Below are 22,157 nucleotides of genomic sequence, written 5' to 3' on the forward strand. Positions count from 1 at the left end.
GGATGCAGGATGTGGTGTTGGTATCGGTGTCCGCCAACTTGGATTGTGACGTCACGGCGGCCATTTTTAAATCAACATTCCTCAAAATTCCTCAAAAATGACTCAAAATAACTCAAAAAATCCCGTTTTGAGGAAAAATTTCTCGTTTTCTTCCACAAAAATTCGAAAATTAGGATTTCGAAAAACCAAAAAAGTAGTTTTGCCTTAAAAACCACGAAATTCCAAATATAGGCTTAAGCATCCATGTCTAAAGCCTCCGATAAGACTCTTTTAGGATTATGACGTCACCGTTGGAATTTTCGTTATGGCAGCCATCTTGAAAATCTTTATTTATTATCCGATTTTAAAGGAAATTTTTTTTTTAAATTTATAAAAAATTCAGTCTCCGTTAAGCCATTTCTAGGAATAAGGATACCATGACCACCATCTTGAATTATGACGTAAACGTTTCAATTTCCGTTATGCACACCATCTTTAAAATCCGCAATTTTTCTGTTAGAAAATCGGAAAAAAAATTGGTAAATCATAAAAAAAATTTAAATAATCGAATTAAATAATAAAAATCTTAAAAAACCACTGTTGCACTTATCGTTATGGTCGCATCTTGGATTATATAAACATTGCATGTTTCGTTACACCCGCCATTTTGGTTGAGTGATATGTCATCGTTACACTTTATGTTACGACCGTCATATTGGATCCTATTAATGTTGCATGTTTCGTTATGGCCGCCATCTTGAAAATCTTTATTTTTTATCCGATTTTAATGAAAACAAGTTCAAAATTCATCAAATAGTTAACTTATTAGAATTCTGATTGATTATATCGATACCCGTCCTTGGTTCGAAACCGGTGAGGGCAAAAAATAAAAATAAAAAGTTCAGATCCTTCCTCCACAGAAGCCACCCACAGACTGACCTACCACCAATATCAAGGTATATATCGTCAGCTGGTATGACGTCTTGACCGCCATCTTGTCTTCGTCCACTGGAGACCGTCATCTTGTTTTCGTCTGCTAGAGTGTGCTGGCGACATGTTAGTATAATTTTTTGTTCACCATACCTTTAACCTCGTCTGTTGGCATTGGACTTTGTCATTGACCTTGAACTTTGACCTTGACCTTGAACTTTGACCTTGACCTTTAACTTTAACCTTGACCTTGAAATTTGACCTATACCTTGATCTTTGACTTTGACCTTGACGTCCATCATGGATCCGTCATTTTATGTTCAGTACATGCTACCAGGAGCTACCAACTGCTAGTGGTCATTGCCAACATCATGTTTTCGTCTGCTGGAGACACCATCTTGTGTGTACTCGTCTTACCATCATGCTAGTTTTATTCTAACCTGCTACAGTGCAGTAATCATTTATTATTTCTGAGGTGACCGCCATCTTGAAATATGGCCGCCATCTTGAAATCATGTAATTATTTAGCTAGAAATGCGGGAAAAATTCCATAAGTCTCCGAAAAAATCAATTATGAATTTACAAATTGAATCGATGGATTCCTGTCCAGTGTTCGATTCATGACCAGTGACAGTTGTAACTAATTATTAAATAAATTTTAGATTCTGTTTTCCATTACCTAACGCAAAGTTTATTAATCATTCACTCTACGAAAAACAACTCAAGTCAATATACCTGACCATCGAATTAATACAGTGCCGATTAGACTATTATGAAAGTCTAATTTTTCAATAATATGAATAACCTATAAGCTGTTCATGTACAAAGCCACACATATAGACCAATTGTCTTCAGTCCATGAGACCGAGTCAAGTCATTATGAGAAATATAGGCTAGTCATTTCAGGACCGCATGACCTTCGTCGTTAGCTAATTATATTCACTTAATACATCGTGACATTCTTATACATACATAGGACCAAATGACCTTGAAAAATAGTTTAGTAACACCAAGAGGTTTTAAACTAGTAAATATTCAATCACTACATTTTGTACTACACGCAATCAACAAAAAGGAAGCACCGTCAACGAAAAGGCAGCGCATTTGGAAGCACCGTCAACAAAAAGGAAGCACATTTGGAAGCACCGACAACGAAAAGGCGGCACATTTGGAAGCACCGACAACGAAAAGGCAGCACCAACAACGAAAAGGCAGCACCAACAACGAAAAGGCAGCACATTTGTCATTGGCTCCAACAGTCTTTTGGCTCCAATAGTCATTGGCTCCAAAAGTCATTGGCTACAATATTCATTGGCTCCAACATTCATTCGCTCCAATATTCATTGGCTCCAATATTCATTGGCTCCAATATTCATTGGCTCCAATATTCATTGGCTCCAATATTCATTGGCTCCAATATTCATTGGCGCCTTCCGTCTATTGTTTCCATCAGTCTAGTGACTCCATCAGTCATTGGCTCTTACAGTCATTGACTCCAACAGTCTTATGTCTCATCAGCTCCAAATATATTTCGCTAGAATTCTACGAGTCTAAGAGGCTATGAGGCCACAAGGCTACGAGTCTAAAAGGATCTAGCTTGTTACGAGTTATACAAGTATACGAGCCATTAAGTTACAAGACTACGTGACTACGAATCTTTAAGTTAATGTGACTGCGAAACTACAGATCTTTGAAGCCTCTAGAACACGAGTTTACGTGACTGCGAGGATAGAGGACTACAAGTCTGCATGATTACTTGACTACGAAGCTACTCGTCTACAAGGCTCCAATTGCCGCATCTGTCTTCGTCGGAATTTTCTCTTTTGCTCCAACTGCACCACCAGCATTATGTTATAAGAATACATGGCTACTTGCTTACGTAGCTTCAAGTTTACGAGGCTCAAATGCATCATGACTACGTGACTACGAGCCATTAGGTTACGAGACTATGCGATTGCGAGTCTTAAAGGTTACGTGATCGCGAGGCTATAGGCCTAATAGCATCCAGAACGCATGGTTACGAGACTGCATGACTAATTGGCCTTGTGGGTACGAAACTTCATGACTCTAACTGACTACAATAGCAACATTCAGTGGTGAGAGTTAATTTATCTCATGCAAAGGTACTTGTTGCAAGTAGTTCCGCTTTTCATCAGATGTCGCCACGTGTTGCTTGCAGGTAAATAATATTTATTTCTTTGCTGCATTACTAATTGGGCGCGTGGATACGAAACTTCATGTCTGTGACTACAATAGCACCATTCAGTGGTCTACGTGACTACGAATTTTCAAGTTTACGAGACTGCGAAGCTACAGAGCTTCGAACCTCTAGAAAACGAGTTTACGGGACTGCGAGGATACAGGACTACAAGTCTGCATAAGTACTTGACTACGAACTACTCGACTACAAGTCTCCAATTGCCGCATCTGTCTTCGTCACATTTCCTCTTTTGTTTCAACTGCACCAGCAGCATTATGTTATAAGATTACAAGGCTACTTGCTTATGTAGCTTCAAGTCTACGAGGCTACTTGGATACGTAGCTACAATTCTACGAGGTCCCAAGACATCATGTCTACGCGACTACGAGCCAAGTGGTTACAAGACTACGTGACTACGAATCTTCAAGTTTACGAGACTGCAAGGCTACAGAGCTACGAAGCATCTAGAAAACGAGTTTACGAGACTGCGAGGATAGAGGTCTACAAGTCTGCATGATTACTTGACTACGAAGCTACTCGTCTACAAGGCTCCAATTGCCGCATCTGTCTTCGTCGGAATTTTCTCTTTTGCTCCAACTGCACCACCAGCATTATGTTATAAGAATACATGGCTACTTGCTTACGTAGCTTCAAGTTTACGAGGCTCAAATGCATCATGACTACGTGACTACGAGCCATTAGGTTACGAGACTATGCGATTGCGAGTCTTAAAGGTTACGTGATCGCGAGGCTATAGGCCTAATAGCATCCAGAACGCATCGTTACGAGACTGCATGACTAATTGGCCTTGTGGGTACGAAACTTCATGACTCTAACTGACTACAATAGCAACATTCAGTGGTGAGAGTTAATTTATCTCATGCAAAGGTACTTGTTGCAAGTAGTTCCGCTTTTCATCAGATGTCGCCACGTGTTGCTTGCAGGTAAATAATATTTATTTATTTGCTGCATTACTAATTGGGCGCGTGGATACGAAACTTCATGTCTGTGACTACAATAGCACCATTCAGTGGTCTACGTGACTACGAATCTTCAAGTTTACGAGACTGCGAAGCTACAGAGCTTCGAAGCCTCTAGAAAACGTGTTTACGGGACTGCGAGGATACAGGACTACAAGTCTGCATGAGTACTTGACTACGAACTACTCGACTACAAGTCTCCAATTGCCGCATCTGTTTTCGTCACATTTCCTCTTTTGTTTCAACTGCACCAGCAGCATTATGTTATAAGATTACAAGGCTACTTGCTTATGTAGCTTCAAGTCTACGAGGCTACTTGGATACGTAGCTACAATTCTACGAGGTCCCAAGACATCATGTCTACGCGACTACGAGCCAAGTGGTTACAAGACTACGTGACTACGAATCTTCAAGTTTACGAGACTGCAAGGCTACAGAGCTACGAAGCATCTAGAAAACGAGTTTACGAGACTGCGAGGATAGAGGTCTACAAGTCTGCATGATTACTTGACTACGAAGCTACTCGTCTACAAGGCTCCAATTGCCGCATCTGTCTTCGTCACATTTCCTCTTTTGCTCCAACTGCACCACCCGCATTATGTTATAAGATTACAAGGCTACTTGCTTAGGTAGCTTCAAGTCTGCGAGACCCCAATGCATCATGACTACGAGACTACGACCCATGAGGTTACGAGACTATGCGATTACAAGTCTTCAAGGTTACGTGATCGCGAGGCTATAGGACTACGAAGCTTCCAGATCGCATGGTTACGAGACTGCATGACTAATTGGGCGCGTGGATACGAAACTTCGTGTCTCTAACTGACTACAATAGCACTATTCAGTGGTGAGAGTTAATTTATCTCATGCAAAGGTACTTGTTGCAAGTAGTTTCGCTTTTCAACATCAGATGACGCCACGTGTTGCATGCTGGTAAATAATATATATTTCTTTTATGCGGGATGCGGGATGCTCACTATCGATCGCATAAGAAGGATGGCTTCGATAGTCTCCAAGGAGAAGGAAGTTCGTCCTTCGTGTTAGTGCTTCTCAGATTTCTCACGGTCCGCCATCTTGGATTGCGACGTCACGGCGGCCATCTTGGATGGGTGTGACCTTGACCTTTGACCGAAACCGCAGGAATGAACGCAAGCAAACGGAAAAAAACCATTCAAAATTTTGATAAGAATTATCAGGAGCACACGGAGAAAATCATCATAATATTGTAATGGATAATCTGAAGCACACGGAGAAAACCGACACACGTTTTCTTCGATAACATAAAATTAAAAAAAAATATTAAAAACAAAATTATAAAAATACATAAAATTCTGGCTTGAACTAGAACTCTATCTTTGCTTATCAATGAGAAGTTCTCAAGCCAGAATTTTATGTATTTTTTGTAATATTGTTTTAACTATAAATTTTTAAATTTAATGTTATCAAAGAAAACGAGTGTCAGTTTTCTCAAGTACTCCCGATTATCCATGTCAATATTATTATGGTTTTCTCGTTGTGCTTGCGATCATTCCTGCGGTTTCGGTCAAAGGTCAAGGTCTAACCCATCCAAGATGGCCGCCGTGACGTCGCGATCCAAGATGGCGGACCGTGAGAAATCTGAGAAGCAATAACACGAAGGACGAACTTCCTTCGCCTTGGAGACTATCGAAGCCATCCAGCTTATGCGATGGATAGTGAGCATCCCGCATCCCGCATAAAATAAATAAATATTTTTTACCTGCAAGCAACACGTGGCGTCATCTGTTGTTGAAAAGCGGAACCACTTGCAACAAGTACCTTTGCATGAGATAAATTAACTTTCACCACTGAATAGTGCTATTGTAGTCAGTTAGATACATGAAGTTTCGTAGCCACGCGGCCAAATAGTCATGATGTCTCGTAACCACGCGTTCTGGAAGCTTCGTAGTCCTATAGACTCGCGATCACGTAACCGTAAAGAATTTCAATCGCATAGTCTCGTAACCTAATGGCTCGTAGTCTCGTAGTAATGATGCATCGGAGCCTCGTAGACTTGAAGCTACGTAAGTAAGTAGACTTGTAATCTTATAACATAATGCTGCTGGTGCAGTTGAAGCAAAAGAGAAAATTCCGACGAAGACATATGCAGCAATTGGAGCCTTGTAGTCGAGTAGCTTCGTAGTCAAGTACTCATGCAGACTTGTAGTCCTGTATCCTCGTAGTCACGTAAACTCGTTTTCTAGAGGCTTCAAAGATCTGTAGCTTCGTAGTCACGTAAACTTAAAGATTCGTAGTCACGTAGTCCACTGAATGGTGCTATTGTAGTCACAGACATGAAGTTTCGTATCCACGCGCCCAATTAGTAATGCAGCAAAGAAATAAATATTATTTACCTGCAAGCAACACGTGGCGACATCTGATGATGAAAAGCGGAACTACTTGCAACAAGTACCTTTGCAGGAATTAACTCTCACCACTGAATGTTGCTATTGTAGTCAGTTAGAGTCATGAAGTTTCGTACCCACGCGGCCAATTAGTCATGCAGTCTCGTAACCATGCGTTCTGGATGCTATGTAGGCCTATAGCCTCGCGATCACGTAACCTTTAAGACTCGCAATCGCATAGTCTCGTAACCTCTTGGCTCGTAGTCACGTAGTCATGATTCATTGGAGCCTCGTAGACTTGAAGCTACGTAAGCAAGTAGCCATGTAATCTTATAACATAATGCTGGTGGTGCAGTTGGAGCAAAAGAGAAAATTCCGACGAAGACAGAAGCCTTGTAGACGAGTAGCTTCGTAGTCAAGTACTCATGCAGACTTGTAGTCCTCTATCCTCGCAGTCACGTAAACTCGTGTTCTAGAAGCTTCGTAGCTCTGTAGCCTCGCAGTCTCGTAAACTTAAAGATTCGTAGTCACGTAGTCTCGTAACCACATGGCTCGTAGACTAGTATAACTCGTAACTAGCTAGATCCTTTTAGACTCGTAGTATTGTGGCCTCATAGTCTATTAGACTCTTAGAATTCTAGCCAAATATATTTGGAGCTGATGAGACAAAAGATTGTTGGAGCCAATGACTGATGGAGTCACTAGACTGATGGAAACAATAGACTGATGGCGCCAATGGATATTGGAGCTAATGAATGTTGGAGCCAATGAATATTGTAGCCAATGACTATTGGAGCCAATGACTATTGGAGCCAAAAGACTGTTGGAGCCAATGACAAATGTGCTGCTTTTTCGTTGTTGGTGCTGCCTTTTCGTTGTCGGTGCTTTCAAATGTGCCGTCTTTTCGTTGGCGGTGCTTCCAAATGTGCTTCCTTTTTGTTGACGTTGCTTCCAAATGCGCTGCCTTTTGGTTGACGGTTCTTCCTTTTTGTTGATTGCGCGTAGTACAAGATGTAGTGATTGAATATATACTAGTTTAAAAACTCTTGGTGTTACAAAAATATTTTTCAAGGTCATTTGGTCCTTTAGTATGTATAAAAAATGTCACGATGGATTAATTGAATATAATTAGCTAAGGACGAAGGTCATGCGGTCCTGAAATGACTAGCCTATACGTCTGATAATGACATGACTCGGTCTCATGGACTGAAGACAATTGGTTTATATGTGTGGCTTTGTACTTGAACGGCTTATAGGTTATTCAGATTATTGAAAAATTAGACTTTCATAATAGTCTAATCGGCACTGTATTAATTCGATGGTCAGGTATATTGACGAGTTGTTTTTCGTAGAGTGAATGATTAATAAACTCCGCGAAAGGTAATGGAAAACAGAATCTAAAATTTATTTAATAATTAGTTACAACTGTCACTGGTCAAGAATCGAACCCTGGACAGGAATCCATCGATTCAATTTGTAAATTCATAATTGATTTTTTCGGAGTCTTTTGGAATTTTTCCCGCATTTCTAGCTAAATAATTACATGATTTCAAGAATGCGCCCAAATTTCAAGATGGCGGGCACCTCAGTAATAATAAATGATTACTGCACTGTAGCAGGCTAGAATAAAACTAGCATGATGGTAAGACGAGTACACACAAGATAGTGTCTTCCAGCAGACGAAAACATGATGGTGGCAATGACCACTATCAGGTGGTAGCTCCTGGTAGCATGTACTGAACATAAAATGACGGATCCATGATGGACGTCAAGGTCAAAGTCAAAGATCAAGGTAGAGGTCAAATTTCAAGGTCAAGGTCAAAGTTAAAGGTCAAGGTCAAAGTTCAAGGTCAAGTTCAAAGTTCAAGGTCAAGGTTCAAGGTCAAGGTCAAAGTTTTAGGTCAAGGTCAAATTTCAAGGTCAATGACAAAGTCCAATGCCAACAGACGAGGTTAAAGGTATGGTGAACAAAAAATTATACTAACATGTCGCCAGCATACTCTAGCTGACGAAAACAAGATGACGGTCTCCAGCGGACGAAGACAAAATGGCGGACATTACGTCATACCAGCGGACGATATATACCTCGATTTTGGTAGTAGGTCAGTCTGTAGGTGGCTTCTGTGGAGGAAGGATCTGATGATTTTTTTTATTTTTTGCCCTCGCCGGTTTCGAACAAAGGACAAGAATCGATTTAATCAATCAGATTTCTAATAAGTTAATTATTTGATGAATTTTGAACTTGTTTTCATTAAAATCGGATAATAAAGAAAGATTTACAAGATGGCGGCCATAACGAAACATGCAAAATTAAAAGGATCCAATATAACGGTCGTAACATAATTTGTAACGATGACATATTACTCAACCAAGATGGAGGGTGTAACGAAACATGCAATGTTTATATCATCCAATATGGCGACCATAACGATAAGTGCAACAGTGGTTTTTAAGATTTTTATTATTTAATTCAATTATTTAATTTTTTTATGATTTATAAAATTTTTTCCCGATTTTCTAACATAAAAATTGCTGATTTTAAAAATGGTGTGCATAACGGAATTTGCAACGGTGATGTCATAATCCAAGATGGCGGTCATGGTATCCTTATTCCTAGAAATGGCTAAACGGGGGCTGAATTTTTTATAAATTTTAATTTTTTTTTTATTAAAATCGGATAATGAATAAAGATTTTCAAGATGGTTGCCTTAACGAAAATTGCAATGGTGACGTCATTATCCTAAAAGAGTCTTATCGGAGGCTGTAGACATGGATGCATAAGCCTATATTAGGAATTTCGTGGTTTTTAAGGCAAAACGACTTTTGTGGTTTTTCGAAATCCTAATTTTCGAATTTTTGTGGAAGAAAACGATAAATTTTTGAGTCATTTTGAGTCATTTTTGAGGAATTTTGAGGAATTTTGAGTCAAAAATGGCTGCCATGACGTCACAATCCAAGATGGCGGACACCAATACCAAACACCACATCCTGCATCCTGGCGCAGTAGCCTCAATATACAATATTGTGCTGCTTGCAGTTTTCGTCGAGAGAATTAATGCCCACGTCACCACGAGCTAACACTTTCGCTAGTTTAGTGCTAGGGCCGCAGAACCTGTAGCCGGGAATGTGTAGCTCGAATGGTAGATTGTTTATCAGCGAGTTCATGAGTCCTGCACCGATGTGTTTTTCGTTCTTACCTCTTCGAATCATTACGCACAACTGACCAGAAATTATAAATTTATTTACTTTTATACAATTTCGTCAGTACAATGCAAGTCTTCAAGCAAGAAGTGTGTTTGCCCGTGCACATGACACGAGACGACGAAGTGCGTCATGGCTTACTGTTGCCTTCTACCGTACGATGCACAATGGCAGGTCCGTCCAACTGTGGCAAAACGTGCGTTCTACTGAGTTTATTAGAGGAACCAAACCGTCTTAGGTTCTAAAATGTGTACCTCTATTCCAAATCGTTGCTACAGCCAAAGTACCAGCGCCTAGCAAGGATTCTACGATCGGTGAACGGTCTGGAGTTCTTTCCGTTTAATGATAATGAGGATGTTGTGCCTCCTGGAGAAGCAAGAGCCAATTCCGTGTTTATTTTCGACGATGCCGTGTGCGATAAGCAAGGCATAATACAAGAGTACTTTTCAATGGGTAGGCATGCCAAAGTGGACTGTATTTACCTATGTCAGACGTACAGTCGTATTCCCAAGCATCTGGTACGTGACAACGCGAACGTTATAGTACTTTTTCGCATGGATGAACCTTATTCACGTCACGCTTATGACGAACACGTAAACACCGACATGACATTCCAGGAATTCAAAGACATGACCTCCTTGTGTTGGAAAAACAAGCATGGATTCCTAGTTACAGTCAAGGACTAGCCTCTATATAAGGTTAGGTACAGACAGGGTTTCGATCAGTTTATCATCAAACATGAGTCATAGCATTTCGAAATTCGGCCGTGGCAGTCGAGACTTACGTACTACTCTCAAGTCTCACGACGACGATATCCTCAAATACATTCAACTACTGGCTCAAAAAGTAGAAAGTGTGTAAAACGAATTACTAGAGTAGGTACCTGCTAGCCATCGACCAGCGCGTGGAAGCCTCGGATTCTCGCATTCGTGACATGATCGAAGTATCGAATGCACAAAGACGTGACGATTTGAGGACTTTCCAAAGTATTCTGAATGCATCACTAACTCACTTGTCAACAAATTCGGATTTAGCCAAATACAAGAAAGAAGTTTCTGCGAACGAATAAAAAAAATATAAAAGGGGATCATGCAATATGTTTTCAGCCAGTACAATGTCGGACTTGGCCAGTGACCTTCATCATGCTATATAGTATGTCCGTGAAAAATATATACTTGCTATAAGAACCAGACTTGCACGTGAGATGGAAAATGAAGATATAATTAAGCCAATCACTAGTCGTCTGGACGAACTTAAAAATAAGGAAGAACCAACCATCACAGTGAAGGCAGAAGTTTAAGATGAAATGTCAACTGTAAAGAAAAGAAAGTATTAACCAGATCAAGAAGAAAAGGACTTTACGAGTACAGAGTCCATGTACAAGAAAAAAATACCGCAAACGGGACACCAAGTAAATGCGATAGTCCGTCCATACCTGATATCGTTTACGAGTCGGAATAATGACACGACCTATGGAGTGTACAGAAAACATAATAAGTGGTTCCTCGGTTCTAAAGAAATAGACTTTCTACCAGGAAATATTGTGCGCATAGAAGAGTTCAAAATTGCGGGACTCCGGGTCTGTACGAATTGCTATTTCGCAAGGAGCCTTAAGGATATTCTCACAAAGATTTACAAGATTACTAAAAACTACTAGAGATAACCAATGCACATTTTCACAATGACGATCCAGATAGTGGCATATATAAAGACGAAGATCATGAAAAAATCGACATTCCCGCTAATCTCTTCTGTGAACTAACAATACATGGTGAAGGTTTAAAAAACCATGAAAGTGGTCAAAACTTTGACTATGTGTATTGGGACGACCCCAATGATTTAGTTGATCGTCTTAGACTATTACACGCTTCGCTTGGTGCAGGAAACTATTAAAACATCAACGAAATAGTCTCCATACTCGAAGAACTGTGGGAAGCCGGCTATGTACAGTGAGTAGAACCGGAATCGCTCACGAACTTCATACTCCTGCTAGACGAAAATACCTTCGTCGCAAAGTCATAGTTCGCGGAATTGATGATTTATTCCAGGCGGACCTTGTTGAGATGATTCCATATTCCCGATTGAATAAAGGTTTCAAGTACATGTTGACAGTCATCGATGTTTATAGCAAGTTCGCTTGGGCTAGACCTGTAAAATCAAAGACTGCAACATAAGTAGCCAATGCCATGGACAATATTTTGTGTGATGGTAGTTTACCATCGCACCTGCAAACGGATTTCGGGAATGAATTGTACAATGCAACCTTTAAGTCTTTGATGAATAAGTATGGCATCAAACACTACTCTACATTTAGTAATGTCAAAGCCTCCATTGTCGAAAGGTTTTACAGAACTTTGCATTCCAAGATGTGGCGACAGTTCATGGTTAATGGAAATTACAAGTGGGTTGACATATTGACGAAACTAATAGGTGAGTATAATTCTACAGTGCATTCTACCACGAAACTAAAGCCAAAGGAAGTAACGAACAATCATCTGCTTCAAACAGTGTTTTCCAACACAAAGAAGAAAGATCCACGAATGCTTAAATCTAACGTCGGTGACATTGTGCGAATCTCCAAGCAGAAAGCCATCTTCGAGAAAATTTTCACTGCGAACTGGAGTCCTGAACTTTTCCGTGTGACACATGTTCGTGAATCGGAGCCTAGGACCTACTACCTCGTAGATTTGGACCACAAACCTATTCGTGGCGGATTCTATGCCAAAGAGATTCAGCCTACGTTGTATCCCGATACGTACTTGGTGGAGAATATTTATAAAATGTAGAAATGGACGATCCTACGTTAAGTGGTGAAGCTTTCCTCCTCGCTGGGTAGCAGATGCAGAAATCGACAATTGCTCAAGACTTTAGTAAATTGCCTGTTTTTTGTACTTGTAGTAGTGTAGAATTTATGTAATAAAGTTTAAGATTGAAAATGAATTTGTGGTAATTAATTTCTCTAACATGTCCCTTTTGTGGTATTTTAAATTAAATTACTCCATTTTGTGCATTGTTCAAGGATCGATTCAATCAGTAAATTAATTAGTAATTTTTTCGGTGAATATTAGAATTTTTTGCAAATTTGTGGGTCAACAAATACAAATTTTCAAGATGGCGGACATAATGGCTTACTGTAGGGTGGTAGTAGAGGATGTTTAGTCTCTTTTAGGATTTTGAACATGATTCATTGAAATTAATATTTTTTACATAAAATTAAACACTATTGCAAGGCTCGAGTATCGAACCAAGGACAGGAACTGATCGAATCAATCTGTAAATTGATTGCAATTTTTTTTTGGTGAATTTTGGAATTTTTCCCAAATTTCTAGCTAACTAATTACACAATTCAAAAATGGCGCCTAAATGAAAAGATGGCGGGTGTCACAGTATTAATAATAAATAATTACTGCACTCTAGCTGGTAAGAATTAAACTAACATGATGTCAGCACACTCTAGCAGACGAAAACAAGATGGTGGCTTCCAGCAGATGAAACAAGATGGCGGACATGACGATATATACCTTGGTATTAGTGGTGGGAGGTTAGTCTGCCGATGGCTACTGTGGAGGAAGGATCTGTGGACGTTTTTTTTAAATTTTGGATCTTACCAGGTTCGAACTGATGACTTCAAGGCTTAATTGCGTTTTTAAAATATTATTTTATTAAAATTTGATGAATAAATTTTTATTTTAATTTTTGAAATTTTTTTCAAAATTTCTAGCATAAACATTGCAGTTATCAAGATGGTGGCCATAAAAAATAGTGCAACATTCTGGAATCCAATATGGCGGACATAACATAAAGTGTAGCGATGATTTCATAGTAATCCAAGATGGCGGGCATTACAAAACATGCCAAATTTCTAGAACTAATGATTGTTTTTAAAGATTTTTAATTGGAAATTTGATAATTTAATTTTTTTAATTGTAATAATTTTTTTATTATAATCGGATAATAAATAAAGATTTTCAAGATGGCGGACATGACATCATACTAGCTGACGATATATACCGTGACATAAGTGGTGAGAGGTCAGTCTGCCGGCGGCCTCTGTGGGAGAAGGACCTGTCGCCATTTTTTTTTACCTCGCCAGGTTCGACCCGAGGACTCCGAGCTCCATGACGTAAGTGTACATTAAAAAAATATATATATTTAATTTTTTAAAATAAATTTTTATTATTAAATTCGATTGTTTACTTTTATTTATAAATAAATTTTAAAAAATTTCACGATTTTCTAACATAAAAACTACGGGTTTTTTTTTAAAATGGCGGCCGTAACGGAAATTGCAACATTTTTTAAAAAAATTGGAATCAAATTTTAATTATTAAATTTTTTGTATAAATTTTAAATTTATTTATAATCCTATAAAAATAAATATTTTCAAGATGGCAGCCGTAACGGAAATTGCAACTTGATTGTCATCATTCAAAATTGCGGGAAACAAAATGACGGAATGTTCGAGAAAACAAAATGGCGACGATGACGTCATTCAAGATGGCGGATCCAAGATGGCCGCCGGGGTCAAGGTCATCCAAGATGGCCGCCGTGACGTCAAAATCCAAGATGGCGGTCGGCAACTTGGCACCTCACCCAGAACCCTGTGTCCGGACATACCAAACTATACTACTCAATTACAAGGTTAACTATAGTATATAGTAATATTTTTACTGTTGAACTTTCCTACCGCAATTAGTTTGGCCACACTGATATTGTGGTCGTTAAAGTTCATACATAAATTGTTACATTAGGATAATAACACGACAGAAATCTTTTAAAATTATTAGTTATAACAAAAGTTTTTAATAATTTTAGAACTATTAGGTTAGCCTTAAAAATGCATGAAATATTCGAATCTATGTGGCTTGATTGAAGCACACTGGCTTTCAGAGAGACGTATTATGGGTTGATGTCGATATTACAGCAAACATTCTTCGTGTTTTCAAGGCACATAAATAAATGTGTAAATTATAAAAGCTCTATCCAAAAAATAGTATGCTAAGTTTCCCAAATAAATTATTTTTGACATGGTTATTAAAAACTATATAGTACCTACATTTCCCAGAAACAATTATAATTTTGTATTATCTTTGAAAGATTTGTGCAATGGGAGTGCATAACTTGATGTAAGCTTTTGGACATACGCAATTGCTAAGCACATGTATGTTTGTAGAAGAAAACTACAAAAAACCAAAAGAAAATAAACATAAACTAAGCAAAAATTGCTGTTTTCAACAGGCTTTATACACCACATAATATTCCATAACAGGAATATGGTCGACAAACAAAGAAAAAACAAAGAAAAATGGACTAAGAGAACGGAAAAAAACCCCGCAAATAATGAATTGAACCCCAAAAAAATTCAGCACAGTTGAAACGAGACAAAACACAACAAAACGAAAAATGTAACAAACGCAATAGTTTTCCAAAACAGAAACAAGCGACGTTTCGGGAACTGCTATCTGCTCCCGTCCTCAGGCAGAGACGCACATGGTACGAAAACACAGTCGCACCTGTGTTCTCGTACCATGCCTTACTTATTTTTAAGTCAAAACAAAAATCTGGAGATAACCACGACGATATGAATTTTGAAAACTTTTCAATGTAGGTGAAAAGTAAATTACTGCCAAATTTACCTGAAAAATGTGTTGCTCTGGACAACGCCAGTTTATATAATTCACAGCTAAACAAAAAAACCTACAGCAGCATCCTTAAAACAAGACATCCAAAACTGGCTAGCAAAAAACAATATTTCATTCTCTTTAACAATGACCAAAGCGAGTCTTCTTATTTTAGTAAAAAGTGCGCCGGTAAAGAAACAATTGAAAATAGATGCGTTAATCACGGAGAGTGGCCATGATGTCATTCGCCTGCTTCCATACCATGCTGATTTGGATCCGATTGAGCTGGTATGAGCAGACATCAAAAACAAAATTCGGGAAGTAATCTCTTCATCGCTAGATGATAAAAGAAAATTGTGTGATGAATTGTTCAGCAGCTGTTCTGTGGACAAATGGAAAGAGTGTTGCAAGCATGTGAAAAATATTGAAGTGGACTATGTTAACAGTGACAGGAGAATTGACATTGAAATTAATAAAATAATAATAAATGTCGGATGTTCAAGTGACACGGACACTGCAAGCGATACAGACAGTGAGGAAAGCAGTCTTTGTGATTCGGAATAGGTGAGTATGTTAAAGTGGGCTAGCTTTTTTTCCTTGTCTACGAAGTGGTTATTTTCTATGCCTGTTTCAATGTTTTCAAGCAGTACTCACATTTAAAATGGATTCTAAACCACTTCGGTATAACCTTTGAGCAAATATAATTTTTAACTTCCTACGCAATAAATTAGACTCGGTGAATTTAATTTTTTTTAGCCATGCATTTGAATGAGCCTTTAAATGTTTGTGATTTAAACGACGAGTCGATACATGAATCTTCAATCAAAACACCATTATAAAATTAAACATCAAAATGGGAAAAACAATAACAATAATGCTATGCCATGAGGGACGTAGACTTTAATCTGGAAAAAAAAATTAAAAATTCTGAGGCGCAATTTAGTTGCCACTATGGTAAAATGCTGAAATGAAATGCACAAGTACGCCGTTGGTGTTCATGTAAGACGGGCTCAGGCGTGATGGGTTGGTTTGCCACCCCTCCTTTCCCCCCGTGATGGGGGAAGTCTGTGGATGCGCAGAGGAAAATCTGAGAACGCTCTTTTGTTCGTTGTCGCATTATAGTATGCGTTCCGAAATAAGTGTCACGCGATATTCATGTTTTGCGTAATATAAGCAACCTGTCGCATCGCACGTTACGCGCGTCGCATGTCGCCCGCAAGGCACATCACTCGTGCCGTACGTCATCCACGTTGCATGTCATCCACGTTGCATGTCATCCGCGCCGCAGAGATATTGTTTGTTCAGTTTGAAAGGATCGATTTTGCCACAAATATAGTTCTCATTACCACTACAGCAGCTTATAAATTTTCCAGTTCTGAGTGATGGTTTATACTTCTACATTTGTGTTTTGGAATCTTTAGCGAAGTATGCTCGATTATTTTTCAATAGTAAGGCAAAGAGAGAAAATTTTAAAAAACGAATCATTTATCTAAATCTTAGCGCCTATATTTTAAATATTGTGTGGTATGGTGAAATCATAGATTAAATAGGCTACAATTAAAAACAAAGTTTAATTATTTCAGTTTATATATTTCCTAAACGTTTTCAGCTTTTCTTCTTAATGGAATTTGAAATCACAGAGCAGAATCCTAAATTTGATGTAACTAATTCACAGAATAAAAAAATAGTCAGCGTTGTAAGCATTTTTGGTGATAATGGAGATATTTATTTGGATATAGGAGATATTTATTTATTAATATATATAATGAAAATAGATGTCATCAAATAGAAGAATTATATATAATAGTTACAAAATATCAAAGTTTTCAAATGCTCACTAAAAACTTCTGATGAAGAAAAATTGTGGAAAATAAATAACCTGAACACTTTTCAGTACGTTTATAACTGTATAATCTCGTAACTTAAATACCTCTTAGTTTTCGCCAAGTTACGGCACTGGCCGAGTCAGTGTTCATTCAAAACTGTTTCGTGTAAAAGCAAGTACGTAAGCAAATATACCTACAATTTACTGGTGTAAGTACACTAATATTAGGTAAAAAAATTCGAATTATAAATAAATATTTTTTAAACACACCACTATTTTTTAAGTGTAATTCCGTGGATATTATTTTAATAGCAATGTCTTTATAATTATTAAAGCAATATATGTACATTAAATGCTTTGATACTTGCTCCTAAGAAATTATATCTCTATTCAAATTAATGACAGAAAAACTCATTAAAAGTATAGAATGTTATTTAGTAAAACCAAATTTAAGAAATTCAGTCGTTATGTGTTCTGTTAAACACACAAAAAAAAAAATATTCTCGAGAAACGACAGGAGAGTGAATTGCTTGTTAACCCGTAACACACTTTTTTTTAAACATATCAATGCATTTGTAATACTGCAGAAAACTTTCCTCACCACCCACAAAGTTACGAGCGCCTAATACCCAGTTCGCATGAGCTCTATCAGTCCGGGCCGCCCCTCAAGGGTTCCGGGGCTGTTACCGTGACGTTCGTTATTTATGAGATAGCTAACCAATGAGAGAGAAGAGGCCACTGCCAATGGGAACAGTGGTGTTTCTGTGGGGCGGACCAAGGCTGGCAGGCGGTCTCGTGGAGGGAGGTCAAAGCAGTGCAGGGGAAGTGGTCGAAGGTCTGTCGAGGTCGTAGATTATCCCTTCCATCCCCTACTTGGGTGACGGGACGGGAGCAAAGTCGAGGCGGTGGACAGCACGTGACATCACTCCGCTGCCTGCGCAGAAAGATGCGCGCCCGTCTGAGGCAACCACCTCTCCAATAACCTTGGAATTTACCAATCAAGAAAGGGCGGGGCGACAGGAAACCTTAGTAGGGGAGGGCTGCGCTGAAGAATTTATTTATTTTATTTATCTTATTTTATACACGAACAAAATTCAGCACTAGGCCGGTTTTCAATTTACTCGTGTTATTACACTACATTTTAAAAATAAAACACTTTTACACTGAACATTGGGACCACACTATTGAATACAATAAATTAAGGAAGCTTAATGAATAATATAAATTAAAAACTATTCCAAAAAATCACTTGGAAAAATAAAACATAAATGTAAGGGTTCGTAACTATACAATACAATATGCCACATGTGGTGGAAAAAGTTCAGCCGCAGAAGGAGAAATGTAATTCGTCCAAAGGTAGGGGGTGTAAAACAGAGACAGAAATTCAGATTGCCTGGTGCGCAGCTATGTCCAGTTGAATTTTAAGATACGTTTCACTACTGTGCGATTTTAAAATAATGCACAAAATATTTTAAGCATATAATCTATAACACCCACTGTTAATATATAAAAAAAAACATTTATCGTACTATTACTATATTTGAAAAATCTACTACACGTTATAAAAATGGACTGATTGAGCTGTCAGAAAATTTTCTTTAAATTTATTTGTGTATGGTCCTCCTTTAGTTAATGCCTCTGTTTGATTAGTCTCTTATAATGCTACCTTTGTTTACTAAAACCAGATTCTAGGAAATAACCCAGGAAAAAAATATTTTGAGCTTGGAGATTTTAAAGACAACAGTATTAAGTAAAATAAACAATCCAGCAATCGTAAAAAAAGGTTTCTACGTCTCATAATAATGCAAAAAATCTTAAGGGTACAGGTCCTTTTAATACGAAAATGGATTTAAAACCCCTTGAGTACCAAATCGTATTCATGTTTGAGTCGTATTGCTATTTGTGGTCAAATCATTTACCTCTGCCACGGGGCATGATAACTAAACTATCCCAGCCACTTAGTGTACATGTATGTACCTCAGAACATAGTTTCTCACCTTAAAAATACAGGATTCCTGAACTTTCTTATAATCGATTCCCAAAAAAATTGTTTCAGTGTTGTTGCAGAAAACAACTGAATACTGATATTAGTCTAAAATCATTGATATGTTTTTATAATTAAAAAAAGTCCTGAAAAGGGGCACAAATTTTTGTCCAAAACTGCACTCATTTGATTAAAATATTCATATTGCTAAAATGCATTTATAAACTCAATGAATAAAATTTCAAATAAAATTTAGTTTATAAATATTTCTTAAATGTTCTGTCTGCGGTAAGGGTTTAGTTATTTTGAGTTGGCTTCTAGCGCCAATAAGATTACTAAAAAATCTGAGAAAATAGGAAAAAAAAGGGTAAATTCCAATAATTACTTAAGTTTTGTATATTTTCGTGTCTAGTTCTTCCCAAAATCACATAAAACACTTAAAACATCTTAAGAATGTTCTTCAAGATGATATTTGGGAAATAGGCTATTGGCGCATGTCCCAAACAACATCTTGAATCAATCTTCCCATTGCAAGAACCATTCAAAGAACGTTAAAAAATTACTGTGGTATCCACCATAATAAAAAACACACAATCAACTTTTTTTTGAATTTTAGCAACAAATAAATTTAGATTTTTTTTTAGCAAAGTAGTTACCACTTGTTAGGCATGAGCGTAATGATTTTTTTGTTTGTAGTTGCTGCCATAGCAGAAAGAACTCACTCGATATAGGTGCTTCTAAGGTGATAAATACAGCATAGGATTGTAATCTACCTGCAATTAAGTAAACAAGAACCACGAAAGGAAACATATTCTTTAAATTCACTACAGTAAAGCATTCATCACTAAACATGTGTAAAGTTAACCCATTTTATCTTAACTATGGACGTAAAAATATTTGGGATTTCATCGGGAAAACGTTTGTAAGACACGTTTGAAATGAACAGGCTGATTTCCATACCTAAAAAAAAATTTGTTTTCTTTAAAATTACCGTTTTGTATTCGAACACATTCTTTTTGTTCGGAAATACATAATACCTGCTTGCAAGATTTTTGGTGCTGACGAAACAGGTGATCGAAAATGGCTCCATATTCCTCGTGGATGCGCTGCATCTCGTTTATGTGCTCGGCCACCTTCTCCATCCCGTTCAGAGCCTCTGCAACAACAAGCAAGCATTCGAGAACTGTACAAGTTGTGCCCCATTTTACCTGTCACCTATTAGAGTTCACTGTCATGTTTACGCAGTTACACATAATTTACAGTAAATTCTAATCATCTTCATTTCTCATTAACGTACAAGCAAAACGCAAGAAAAAAATTCTGTAATATAAGGAATCGACTGATAGTAAATCATTATCAGTTGCTGTAAAAAGTATAAACTGGATAAAAGTTTAAGTGTGCAGTTTTTTTGTAACGTTCTCTAGTTTGGATTATGAACCCCTGAGTAAAACGAAAAAGGTAGAAAAAATATAGTAATCGGAGAACAAGTCCCCAATAAGAAAATATTTTATACTGCTGTTTTAGTTAAAACTAAGTTTCCTGCAGTTTGAATACTTTTTTTATTAGATTTAAAGTTCAATAAAGCTAAAAGCCACCAACTTGGTGACGTGTCGCACCACCACTACATTCTGACTCATGGCGCTGGAGGAACTGTTATATACTACTTAAGTGAGCAATGTGTATGTTGCAGAGCTACCGAACTGATATTGGCTTTGTAGTTTGGAGGGGCGTTCGGCCGTAAAACCGATTAATTCCCACATTTCCAGGTTAAATTTTTATGACTTCATTGATGGGTATGTTATTTTTTTTTATTCCTGCCCTCGCTATTAAGGTGCTTCCTATTGGTTGCGAGTGCACATTTTGTTAAAGAAGATTTGTTTGTTTAACCTTTTTCTGAGCTTTCGATTTTTTATTTGCCCATTTAAAATGCGTGTTTTCATTGGAGATGCAGTACTGCCTTGAGTTCATAAGATTAAATTAGAAGATTTGTAGAATGTTGTTAAAAAAAATTGCATGGTGCCTAAACCTGCACACCATAGTTTATTTGGTTTTGTTATCAAAGTTACATGAAATGCATTAAATATGGAAGTGGGAGATGCGTTACTTTTTGTTTTTCTCCCTCCTTGAGAAAATGTATGCAAACTCCATTAATTTCAGGATTGATGACAAATGGAGTAAATATTTTTCTGGTTTTAATTTGTAAATATATATTTGTACTTTTTTGTGTAGTATTTGGAAATTGATTTTTTTTGTTTTACTATATGTTATAGTTTTTTTTGCAAAAAATAAATGATACTTTATATTTCAAAACTTCGTTGCAATATATGATTTGTTGCAAGAAGAAGCTACTTCTCCATTGCTTTCAGACAGTAGTATTTTTTTCTTTTCTAGTAAACAAATGATAATACGGGTGGTACAAATTTAAGAACAGGGGAAAATGATTATACAAGTTTTTCTTTTTCTGCAGCTGAGAAGGTTAAATATTTATAGTTTTTCGATTTGATTAACATTTTTTGTGTATATGTTTTGCGCCCAGACTGCAGAAAATATACTGCTGTTTCTATATCATAAAGGCAATTTTAGAAAAGAATTTTTCAAATGAGTGTGTTATTTAGTTGTCAGGTAAGGTACAAAACCACGTATGGAGCAATTAAGAATTCCACAGCAATTTAAAATGGCAAAAATTTTAAGGATCACATTTCATCAGGAACACGACTTTTACGAAAATCTTGTTTTAGGAATTGTGTAATTTCCCCATAATTTGTATTTTCTGGTACATTGAGAGTAAGATTTAGCAGGGAAATTCGCAGTTTCAAATTTTGAAGATATGACAGGGACTACCATAACACGTTAATCTTTATGCATATTGTTTCACTTCACAAATTGAAATAGTACACTAAGAAGCTGGATTGATTCATAGAAACACACAACCAAATATAATGTTTCAAGTGGGAAAAACATGTCGGGAAAGGATAGCCCAATTAATTAATAGCAATTTTTTTATTCATTTACTTATAATTACACTTTTTCTTAAATCACGAATGTATATTCTAAATAATGTCCGTCCACATATT

At 37.3% G+C, this 22,157-nt stretch overlaps 1 protein-coding gene across 1 annotated transcript in view; it reads right to left on the reverse strand.

The window, feature by feature from the left end:
- Nucleotides 1-22,157, reverse strand: part of LOC134529449 (protein still life, isoforms C/SIF type 2) — a 496,520-nt gene that overhangs the window by 62,450 nt on the left and 411,913 nt on the right. The window contains exon 15 of the mRNA XM_063363556.1: nucleotides 20,121-20,239. Within this exon, the coding sequence (XP_063219626.1) occupies nucleotides 20,121-20,239 (119 nt within the window). The remainder of the gene's footprint in view (nucleotides 1-20,120; nucleotides 20,240-22,157) is intronic.

Source organism: Bacillus rossius, chromosome 2, assembly GCF_032445375.1.
Source record: "Bacillus rossius redtenbacheri isolate Brsri chromosome 2, Brsri_v3, whole genome shotgun sequence".
NCBI classification, from domain to species: domain Eukaryota; kingdom Metazoa; phylum Arthropoda; class Insecta; order Phasmatodea; family Bacillidae; genus Bacillus; species Bacillus rossius.